The sequence below is a fragment of the Tupaia chinensis genome, unplaced genomic scaffold, assembly GCF_000334495.1.
Source record: "Tupaia chinensis unplaced genomic scaffold, TupChi_1.0 Scaffold000604_1, whole genome shotgun sequence".
Lineage (NCBI taxonomy): Eukaryota > Metazoa > Chordata > Mammalia > Scandentia > Tupaiidae > Tupaia > Tupaia belangeri.
The window spans coordinates 2633203-2645001 of NW_006160122.1; the positions used below are offsets into that span (position 1 = coordinate 2633203).

Genomic DNA, 11799 nt, shown 5'->3' on the forward strand with positions numbered 1-11799 from the left:
ACCGGTTCCAGTACACGAACCGCGGTCGACTACGTGGGAGTCCAGCGACATAGCCATTACGCTAACTGCTGGTTCCCCTGTTATTATTATTTTTTTAATTCAACCAGACAGAGAAAAGGAAAGTGGAAAAGCAAGCAGCCAGATCCAGGACTCGAACCATGGTCACCCATATGGGAGTCCAGCACCCTAAACACCACACCACCTGCTGGTCCCCTGACTAATGTTTTTAAAATTCTGGCTGCTATAGAACAAATAGACAGTAAGCAACCAAGAACAGGAGCAGTCAGACCAGCTAGAAGGCTTGGGTTGCAGTCCAGCCACGTGAGCAATGAAGGTAGCATTTTATACATAAACCAAGACACCAAGGCTCTACTGTCATCCACCTCATCACTTGCCTGTCATTACCATGGGGAGTACTAAAGATGGGCCATGAAGGAAAATAAGTCCACACTCTCCAGTGGAACCCAGAGAGCCAGAACCTGGACACCTCTACAGCCTGATCTGTGCTGCTAAGGAACTTCTGGGCTTCTAGGCCTAGAACGCCACCCAATGTGTGTGGTGCTGGGAAACATCTACATCATCGCATGCCACGCCATCCCCCATTCCCTGTGCTCTACTTAGTGAGCTATGGTGTCCTAGGAGACTGAAAGGCCTAGTCCTTGCCTTTGGGAAAATCGCATCAGGACCATGTGTTCTGGCTGGTTTCCCTTTCGATATTGTATTGATGTTGAAGTCACTGGATAGAAAATGAGGTCCAGCCAGTACTCGATATTAATTTAACTATAAATGACTATTACACAACGTACTGGGCAAATGCAGCTTATCACCATTTGTACTTCCTGATCGAGGGTAAATAACACGGGACTGTGAAAATCCAAGAAAACTCCGGTATAAAACAGGGCAGACTTAACTGGAAACAGTTACTTTATTCTAGTCTGCAAGGGCAGCCTCCTCTCAGAAGTCTCTGAAACCACTAGCATGCCAATTTCTGCATCCCACTCATCTCCCATGAACCTGCCTCCCTCCTGCACCTCTGCCTGGTTCTTTCTGCTTCCAGGGGAGTTTTGTTTGAGTTGCTGCGGCTTCTAAACTGAGATAGATCTTCCTACCTGAAAGGAAGCCCATATTCCAATAAACCAAGTCATCTGTTGATTGAACTGATAAAACTGAAGGTACAAAGTGTCCACAAAACACACTTACTTATAAGGATGATGAGCAGCAGTCTGACAATTCCAAAGGCAGGAATCATTTCTCGAAAGTTCTTGCAAAGAGAGAAATAATAATAATATAAGCTATCTATTGGCAAATGAAACTTCAACTCTACTCCCTCTTCATCTGTTTTTCATTTAAAATGTTTTTTTAAGTACCGAATATTTGCAAAACCAAGTATGGGCATAACAGCCAAGTTTTCAAATGTACTAGGGAAGTGCACTTTGGAGAACAAAATGAAACATAATGTTTAATTTCATGACAATAAACTAGAAAGAATTGTATTAGCATTAGCCAGGAATAATCTAGATGAAAGCAATATAAAATCAGCAGTTAATATGTCAATAATACATAGATAGATAAACAAATGTCCAGTCTGAAGACATATCTCCAGGTCTTTTTTGGTTAATATTCATTTGATACTTCATCATCCTTTAGTAGCAGTTAGCAAAACTTGACTGAAATCTGAGTATTACCATATTACCTTAAGTTTTTGAAGCAATTAATAACAAAAAACGGGGGACCGGCAGGTTACAGGGTGGTCAAGGCGCTAGATTCCCACATGCCTCAGCACAGTTTGAGTCCTAGACCTGACAGCTGACTTCCTCACTTTCCTCTTCTCTCTCTGTGTCTCTCTCTGGTCAAGTTTTAAAATACTAATAATTAAAATTAAATAAATAATTTTTTAAAAAATGAAAATGGTTTTAAAAAACACTATTTGGGATCAGCAGGTGAAGTGGTGGTTAAGGCACTGAACTCCCACATGGTCAACCTTGGTTCGACTCCTGGACCTGACGGGTTGCTCTTGCATTTTCTTTTTTCTTTCTTTTTTTTAATAATTATTCATTGATTTAATTCCATTTGTTATTATTTTTTAATTTGACAAGAGAGAGACAAAGGGTAAGTGAGAAAGTAAGCTGCCAGGTCTGGTACTCGAACCGCAGTCAGTCATGTGGGAGTCCAGCACCCCATGCCACTGCTCTCTCTCTGTCTCTCTCTCTTTCTGGTGAGCATGTATGTTCTATAGCAGATTTTAAAAATAATAATAAATAAAATTAAACAATTGTTTTTAGAAATTGTTTGATTTTAGCATTGGAAAATCTCAGATTACCCTACAGTATCCCCATGTGACACTTGAGAATGTGGGCTCACCAGAGAGAGACAAAAATAGAGAAAAAGTGAGAATCACCCCCCTGGGGAAGAGGCCACACCACAATCCCTTCTCTTCCAGCTTAGGTATCTATGCATATTAAAATTTAAAGCACTCATCCAGTAAATCCACTTCTAGGAATTTATCCTACAAGAAGAAAATCACACAAATGCTAAAAGACACATGTAAACGACATTCCTTACCACATTACTTATAAATGTAAAAAGCTATAATCACCCCCAAATTGTTTTCAGTGAGAGACCTGTTAAGTAAACTGTGATGCACCTGTACAGAGGGTACTAAGAGGCACCCACGAAGACCAAAGTCCTTGAGTACTAGCACGGGTCGATGGTCAGGATACTCTGTCAAAGTATAACAGCAGGGTGATGCCCCGTGTAGTATTAATATGGGTAGGATTTTGAATACATAGAAGAATCTCTGAAAGGATATATACATCGAATTGTTAAACATACTATGGGTTGTCAGGAAAGGCATGACACATTTTTGCATAGAAAAATATGTCATGACTTTTCGACAACCTAATATATTGGGAACCCTGACTTTGTTTTTGTTTTGCTAGAAGGCACATGCACTTATCAGAGACAGAGATAGAGAAAGAGAGAGTAGAAAGCACCCCCCATAGGCCACGGTCACTCCACAATCCCTTCTCCATCTCTCCCACCTCTCAGGATTTTGAGCATGCATGCACATATACCCAGCATGTTTCTTGGGCCGCCAGATCCGGAACTCAAACCACATGGTCAGCCATGTGAGATCCAGCTACCTTAACCACCAGACCATGGAATCAGCCCAGGAACTTTGACTTCCTACTATATGTTTTATATAAAATTTTATTCAGTACTCATTACTTTTGAGATCAAGGGGAAAAAAAGATAAAATATGAAAGGAACACACTGCAGGCTGTATTATTCTCAGAAAGAGCAGTACTCAGTAAATGCTGATAAATGAAGATTCTGCTAACCAAATATCAGTAATGGATAAAAAAGAGAAAGTCCATGGGACCAGCAGTTAGCGTAATGGCTATGTCGCTGGACTCCCATGTAGTCAACCACGGATCTAGACCCGGACCCGGTGGCTTAAACTCACGCTGGGTGCGTGTGCGTGCATGCCCAAGATCCCGAGAGGAGAATGGAGGAGAAGGGATTGCGGCATGGCCACCTCCCCCCGGGGGGGTGATTTCTCGCTTTCTGTCTCTCTGACTCTGTCTTTCTGGCGAGCGCATGCACCCTATAGTAAAAACCTCTCCAATTAAATTAATATTTAAATTTTTTAAAAAGAGAGAAAGTCCACAGACTCCATTCTCAAAGTCTTACCACTATAACGTTCATAAAGTAGCCTCCCATCAGAGCATAGACACCTCCTGAAGCACCCACGAGAGATTTGAGTGGGTCAAAGATGGAGCTGGCCAGGGATCCTAAAGAAATAAAACACAAAGGAGCAGACGTGACCAAGGATCACAGGAAGTGACTCTTCCTGCTCCGAGGTAACTGTCTGGGAAGTCCATACCATTACCATATTAACAACACACACACCCGTCCCGTCACACTGTAAAGTACAACTACAGGGGCCAGCTGCTTCGATGTTCCCAAAACATTAAATGTTCGTTAGAAAAGAAGCATAACAGTTGCCGAGAGCATAGACTAGAGCCAGAATTACCAGCTGTGTAACACGAAGAGTTACTTCTCTGTGCCTCAGTTTCCCTACCTACAAAATGGAGATATTAATAGGACTTACCTCAGGGGGTGTCAGGAGAAGTAAATACAGTACAGGCATAGGTATCATGCTTAGAATGCCACCTGATATGTATTCGACACTCGTTAACTATTATTGCAAAAAGCCCACACATTTAGTCAGTACTACCAAAATGTCCAAGACATTCCAACATTTTATATCTAATGGCTGTTCTCAGAGAGTCAGGATATGTCCTCAGCTTACCTAAGCAAGATTAACCCTATTTGTTAACCCAATGGTAGACTTCCCAGACCACCTAATGCAGATTCAGATGTGGTCTCTGTACTGCTTGGTTCTAGTACTTGTCTCGCTCCTGTCTAATCCCTTCCTGGACTGCGGTCCTTAGGCTGCAATACTGTTTAATACCTGCTTTGTACAAGACAGAGATCTGCCTTTAGGAATCTTACAAATAGATAAATCAACAGCTATTATAAAATGCATTCTAGAGTCATCCAGGTGGCATGGTGGTTAAGGCGACTGGATCCCACATGACCAACTGTGCAGTTCGAGTCCCAGATCTGGCATTTTGAAAAACATGCTGAGCATATGTGCATGCATGCCCGAAATCCCAATAGGAAAATGGAGAAGGGACTGCAGCATGGCCATTCCCCTGGGGGGTGATTTCTTGCTCTCTCTGACAAGCACATGTACTCATAACAAACAAACAAAGAATTAAATAAATGCATTCTATAACTACCATGATTAAAATATAATAAGTTTGCTATGGAAGCATTTAAGAAGGAATGACTCTTAGAAGAAAGGTGGAAACCCTACTAGTCTGAACAGGAGGAACTAGCATTTCAATTAAACTTTGAACAGTCTTCAATATTTAGATAAGGAAAACAAAGGGGAAGAAGGTATTTAGAACTTAAGAAGCTAGAAAAACAGACATAGAAACAAAAATATATGGATGACCGAGATCAGCGAGTAGACCTAGGGTTACAGTAACGATTCTCAAACGCTAACCTGTAGATTAGGGCTGGGGGGGTTTGTAATCATATGACAAACGTACCTTTTAAAAAATGTATATTTATCAGAACCAGCAGTTGGCATAATGGCTATATTGCTGGACTCCCATGTAGTCAACCACGGTTCAAGTCCCAGACCTGGTGGCTTAACCTCACGCCTGGCGCATGTGCGTGCGTGCCCAGGATCCCGAGAGGAGAATAGAGGAGAAGGGATTGTGGCGTGACCATCCCCCCTGGGGGGGTGATTTCTCACTTTCTGTCTCTCTGTCTCTCTCTTTCTGGCGAGCACACACGCCCTATAGCAAAAACCTCTCAAAAAAAAAAGATAAATGAAGATTCTGCTAACCAAATATCAGTAATGGATAAAAAAGAGAAAGTCCATGGGACCAGCAGTTAGCGTAATGGCTATGTCGCTGGACTCCCATGTAGTCAACCACGGATCTAGACCCGGACCCGGTGGCTTAAACTCACGCTGGGTGCGTGTGCGTGCATGCCCAAGATCCCGAGAGGAGAATGGAGGAGAAGGGATTGCGGCATGGCCACCTCCCCCCGGGGGGGTGATTTCTCGCTTTCTGTCTCTCTGACTCTGTCTTTCTGGCGAGCGCATGCACCCTATAGTAAAAACCTCTCCAATTAAATTAATATTTAAATTTTTTAAAAAGAGAGAAAGTCCACAGACTCCATTCTCAAAGTCTTACCACTATAACGTTCATAAAGTAGCCTCCCATCAGAGCATAGACACCTCCTGAAGCACCCACGAGAGATTTGAGTGGGTCAAAGATGGAGCTGGCCAGGGATCCTAAAGAAATAAAACACAAAGGAGCAGACGTGACCAAGGATCACAGGAAGTGACTCTTCCTGCTCCGAGGTAACTGTCTGGGAAGTCCATACCATTACCATATTAACAACACACACACCCGTCCCGTCACACTGTAAAGTACAACTACAGGGGCCAGCTGCTTCGATGTTCCCAAAACATTAAATGTTCGTTAGAAAAGAAGCATAACAGTTGCCGAGAGCATAGACTAGAGCCAGAATTACCAGCTGTGTAACACGAAGAGTTACTTCTCTGTGCCTCAGTTTCCCTACCTACAAAATGGAGATATTAATAGGACTTACCTCAGGGGGTGTCAGGAGAAGTAAATACAGTACAGGCATAGGTATCATGCTTAGAATGCCACCTGATATGTATTCGACACTCGTTAACTATTATTGCAAAAAGCCCACACATTTAGTCAGTACTACCAAAATGTCCAAGACATTCCAACATTTTATATCTAATGGCTGTTCTCAGAGAGTCAGGATATGTCCTCAGCTTACCTAAGCAAGATTAACCCTATTTGTTAACCCAATGGTAGACTTCCCAGACCACCTAATGCAGATTCAGATGTGGTCTCTGTACTGCTTGGTTCTAGTACTTGTCTCGCTCCTGTCTAATCCCTTCCTGGACTGCGGTCCTTAGGCTGCAATACTGTTTAATACCTGCTTTGTACAAGACAGAGATCTGCCTTTAGGAATCTTACAAATAGATAAATCAACAGCTATTATAAAATGCATTCTAGAGTCATCCAGGTGGCATGGTGGTTAAGGCGACTGGATCCCACATGACCAACTGTGCAGTTCGAGTCCCAGATCTGGCATTTTGAAAAACATGCTGAGCATATGTGCATGCATGCCCGAAATCCCAATAGGAAAATGGAGAAGGGACTGCAGCATGGCCATTCCCCTGGGGGGTGATTTCTTGCTCTCTCTGACAAGCACATGTACTCATAACAAACAAACAAAGAATTAAATAAATGCATTCTATAACTACCATGATTAAAATATAATAAGTTTGCTATGGAAGCATTTAAGAAGGAATGACTCTTAGAAGAAAGGTGGAAACCCTACTAGTCTGAACAGGAGGAACTAGCATTTCAATTAAACTTTGAACAGTCTTCAATATTTAGATAAGGAAAACAAAGGGGAAGAAGGTATTTAGAACTTAAGAAGCTAGAAAAACAGACATAGAAACAAAAATATATGGATGACCGAGATCAGCGAGTAGACCTAGGGTTACAGTAACGATTCTCAAACGCTAACCTGTAGATTAGGGCTGGGGGGGTTTGTAATCATATGACAAACGTACCTTTTAAAAAATGTATATTTATCAGAACCAGCAGTTGGCATAATGGCTATATTGCTGGACTCCCATGTAGTCAACCACGGTTCAAGTCCCAGACCTGGGGGCTTAACCTCACGCCTGGCGCATGTGCGTGCGTGCCCAGGATCCCGAGAGGAGAATAGAGGAGAAGGGATTGTGGCGTGACCATCCCCCCTGGGGGGGTGATTTCTCACTTTCTGTCTCTCTGTCTCTCTCTTTCTGGCGAGCACACACGCCCTATAGCAAAAACCTCTCAAAAAAAAAAATATATATATATGTGTATATATATATACATATATATATGTGTGTATATATATCTTCATTTTATTCTAATTCTTACTATTTTATAGGTTTTTAAAAATATTTAATTCATTTGGAATTATTTGGGAATATAATAGTGAAGATCTAAACAAATTGCTCCTTTGCCACTGAAGAATCAATTTTTCTATCATGACTTTTTTTATTTACATTTAGTCACTGTACATCTTTAGAGTGTACAAAGTAGTCTATCCCAGGATGAAAACAATGCAGGTTAGTCAAGTTGTAAATATTACCGTGTACATTATCAATAATAGTTAACTTTCCATTTTTGTATCTGTTAAATGTTTTCTTTTTCCAATCCCTGGTCTACATCCTCCCACCTCCAAGAAATTTACTTTTAAAATACAGATACAGGGCCGGCTCTGTGACTTATGGGTAAGGCAGTCAGATCCCACGTGGCCAACTGTGTGATTCTAGTCTAGCCCAGCCACTTGAAAAATATGCCAAGCTCATGTGCATGCATCCCCAAATCCCAAAAGAACAGAGGTGGAGGAGAAGGGATTGTGGCTTGACCATCCTTATGGGGGTTCTTTCTCCTCTCCCTCTTTCTCTGACCAGCTTACATGCTCTCTAGCAAAAAAAAAAAAAAAGTATATTTCTTTTTTTTTTTTTTCTTTTTTTTTGCTATCGCACACATGCACTCACTGGAGAGACAGGGAGACAGAAAGCGAGAGATTACCTCCCACCTCAGGGGAGATGGCCACACTGTAATCCCTTTCCTCCATTCTCCTCTCAGGATTTTGGGCACACACGCACATGCACCCGGCGTGAGTTTTAAGCTGCTGAGTCCATGACTCAAACCATGGTCAACTATGTGGGAGTCCAGCGACGTAACAATTACACCATCTGCAGGTCCCACAAATGTACGATGAAGTATCGGGAGTAGGATTTACCCAACACACACACCACTTGAAAACCAAAAACACCGAACAAAACATATGAAACAGTGGTCTTCAAGATTCTGGACATCAGACAGAAAGGTTATGGATACCAGTCGGCCCTGAGAAGCAGGAAATATAACAAATTAGGTGGGTCGTCTGATTGCCATGGTACTGCCTTGAGAGCAATCACAGGCTGTGATGCACGAAGCGGAGCCCAGGCAGACCCCAGCCAACTTTAATTCCATGAGATGGCATGCAGAATCCAGCTAGACCGAGGCAGCTAGAGATTGCAGGGCAGGGTACCAGAGAGCAGAAACCTGCACACACAGAAAACTCCAGAAGGGAGCGCGTGAGGAAATTAACTGAGCCAAGGGCAAAAACAAAAGCAGACAGGAAGACTACCTGTTGTTCACTCAGCAGCAGGGAGGCTAAGTAACTTCCAAACTGGAAAATGTAATCAAGGGGTGTTGGTTAGAGAACACAGAGGGCCCTGCACCTGCGGAAGGAATAATGAGCACCCACCAGGGCTTGAAGCGGTTTCATCTAGCACATCTCACCAAAAAGGATCAAACTGCTTCCAACTAAGGTAACTGAACTCCAGAACAAATCTAACACATATTTATAGCAATACAAAAATATCCACCATCCAACAATGTAAAATGCCTAACATGGAATTAATCAGGCATGCAAAGAAGCAAGAAAATAGAACATATAACAGGAAGAAAAATCAAAACCAACATGAAACTGACTCGAGTGTTATATTTAGCAAATAACAGTACTCAGTTATTACAACCATGGTCTATATATTCAAAGTTAGGCAGAGGGGGATCAACAGATGGTGTAACAGTTACATTACTGGACTCCCACATGGCCAACCACAGTTCGAGTCCCAGACCTAGAGGCTTGAAACTTATACCGGGCACATGTGTGTGCATGCCCAAAATCCCAAGGAAGAATGGAAAAGAGGGTACTGTGGTGTGGCCAATTCCCATCCCCCAAAGTGATTTCTCACGGTCTCTCTGTCTCTCCAGTGAGCGTGTGCACCCTATAGCAAAAAGCTCTCTAAAACATAAAGGCGGAAATAAGTAAGATGTAAAACAGTCTTCTGAAAAGGAGCTACAGTGTCTAAAATGGAAAAAATATAAATGGGGTAAGTTCAATGGCACATTAGACATTGCAAAAGAAAAGATGAATGAACTTGTAGTCATAGCTACAGAAATGATCCAAAATGGGACCAGCAGTTAGCTGTAGTTAGCAGTAATGGCTATGTCGCTGAACTCCCACGTAGTCAGCCACGGTTCAAGTCCCGGACCTGGTGGCTTAAATTCATACCAGGCGCGTGTGCATGCGTGCCCAAGATCCTGAGAGAAAAATGGAGGAGAAGAGATGGCGGCATGGCCATCCCCCCTGGGGGGTAATTTCTCGCTTTCTGTCTGTCTCTCTCTGTCTTTCTGGCAAGCGCCTGCGCCCTATATAGGGCAAAAACCTCTCCAAAAAAAAAAAACAAAAAGATCCAAAATGGAATACACAGAAAATGTTTTTAAATATTGGGCTATTGGAAAAGTAATGACATTTTTTCTGTCTTTTTCTATGCAAAGATGCATTATGATTTTTCTGACAACCCAATCTATATCATTTATCAATAAGCCATGGGACCATTTCAAACATTCTAATAAATACCTGATTGGAGCCCCCAGTGAGAAGTCAGGCACAGAAAATATTTGAAGAAATAACAGTTGATCTTTTTCCAAAGTTTGATGAAAATTACAAACACGCAGATTGAAGAAGTTCAACAAACCCAAGCATGAGAAACATCAAGAAGTGGGCTGATGGGTGGCATGGTGATAATCTAACATTCTGTAAGACTGGCCCATGTGGGAGGGCGCAGGTGTACACACATGCCCTTGATCATCTCAGCTGGCTGACACTAGGGGTGGATCACTCCAACAAGACGTGTGTGTGTGTGTGTGTGTGTGTGTGTGTGTGTGCATCAGAGAAGGAATAGATGTTTTAAAACTTTTAAAAAGAAAGAAAAAGGAAAAAGAGAGAAAGAAAGACACATGAAGAAAACTACAGCAAATAACAAAACCAAATTGCTCAAAAATGGACCGGCTGGTGGCCTGGTGGTTAAGGTGGCTAAATCCCACATGGCCAATTATGCGGTTCTAGTCTCAGACCCAGCAGTTGAGAAACATGCCAGGCATTTGTGTATATATGCCCAAAAGCCCAAGAGGAGAATGTAGAAGGGATTGCAGCATGGCCATCCCTCCAGGGGGTGGTTTCTCACTCTCTTTCTTTCTCCCTCTTTATCTCTCCAACAAACACACACCCTATAGAACATTAAACAAGCAAAAAACTAGTGAAAATCTTAATTTTTTTTTTTTGGAGAGGTTTTTTCTATAGGGCGCGTGTGCTCGCCAACAAGAGACCATACAGACAGAAAGCGAGAAATCACCCCCCGGGGGGATGGTCACACCGCAATCCCTTTTCCTCCATTCTCCTTTCGAGATCTTGGGCACGCATACACACGCGCCCGGCGTGAGTTTTAAGCCACTGGGTCCGCGAACCATGGTCGACCACGTGGGAGTCCAGCGACATAGCCATTACACTAACAGCTGGTTCCCGGTGAAAATCTTAAAAGAAGCCAAAGTAAAAAGACATGTTTCATACTGAGACACAAAGATAACAATCATAGCAGATTTCTACTTGGAAATGATACAAGTGAGAAAACAGTAGAGTAACATCTTCAGAGTATTTTAAAAAGCTGTCAAGCTCAGGACCAGCAGATGGCATAGTGGTTACGTCACTGGACTCCCACGTAGTTGACCATGGGTCAAGTTCTGGACCTGACAGCTTAAAAATCACATCCAGCACATGTGTATTCCTGCCCAAAATCCTGAGAGGAGAATGGAGGAGAAAGATTGTGGCATGGCCATCCTACCAGGGGGTGATTTCTCACTTTCTGTCTCTCTGTCTCTCCAGCAAGCAGATGCACCTTATAGCAAAAATCTCTCACACACACAAAAAAGCAAAAATCTCTCCTAAACAAAAAAAAAGCTGTCTGGGTCCGGCATGTGGCGTCATGGTTAAAGGCACTGGATTCTCATGTGGCTGATGGCAGTTTGAGTCCTGAACCTGGTGGCTTGCTTTCTTACTTTCTCTCTCTCTGTCCTTCTCTGGTCAAATTAAAATAAGAAAATGAATAAATAAATAAAGTTAAATAAAATAATTCTTTTATAAAAAAAAAAAAAGCTGTCAAGCTCAGATTCTATATCTACTAAAAATACTTTTCAAAAATGAGAGACCAGCAGTTAGTGTAATGGCTGGTGGTGGACGCCCACAAAGTCAACCCCAGTTCCAACCCCCGAACCGCGG

The 11799-nt window shown here is 42.4% G+C and overlaps 1 protein-coding gene across 1 annotated transcript in view; it reads right to left on the reverse strand.

The window, feature by feature from the left end:
- RHBDL2 (rhomboid like 2) overlaps window positions 1-11799 on the reverse strand; it is a 59146-nt gene that overhangs the window by 3579 nt on the left and 43768 nt on the right. The window contains exons 5-6 of the mRNA XM_027775767.1: window positions 5778-5878; window positions 1201-1261 (exon numbers count right to left, since the gene is read on the reverse strand). Of these exons, the coding sequence (XP_027631568.1) occupies window positions 1201-1261; window positions 5778-5878 (162 nt within the window). The remainder of the gene's footprint in view (window positions 1-1200; window positions 1262-5777; window positions 5879-11799) is intronic.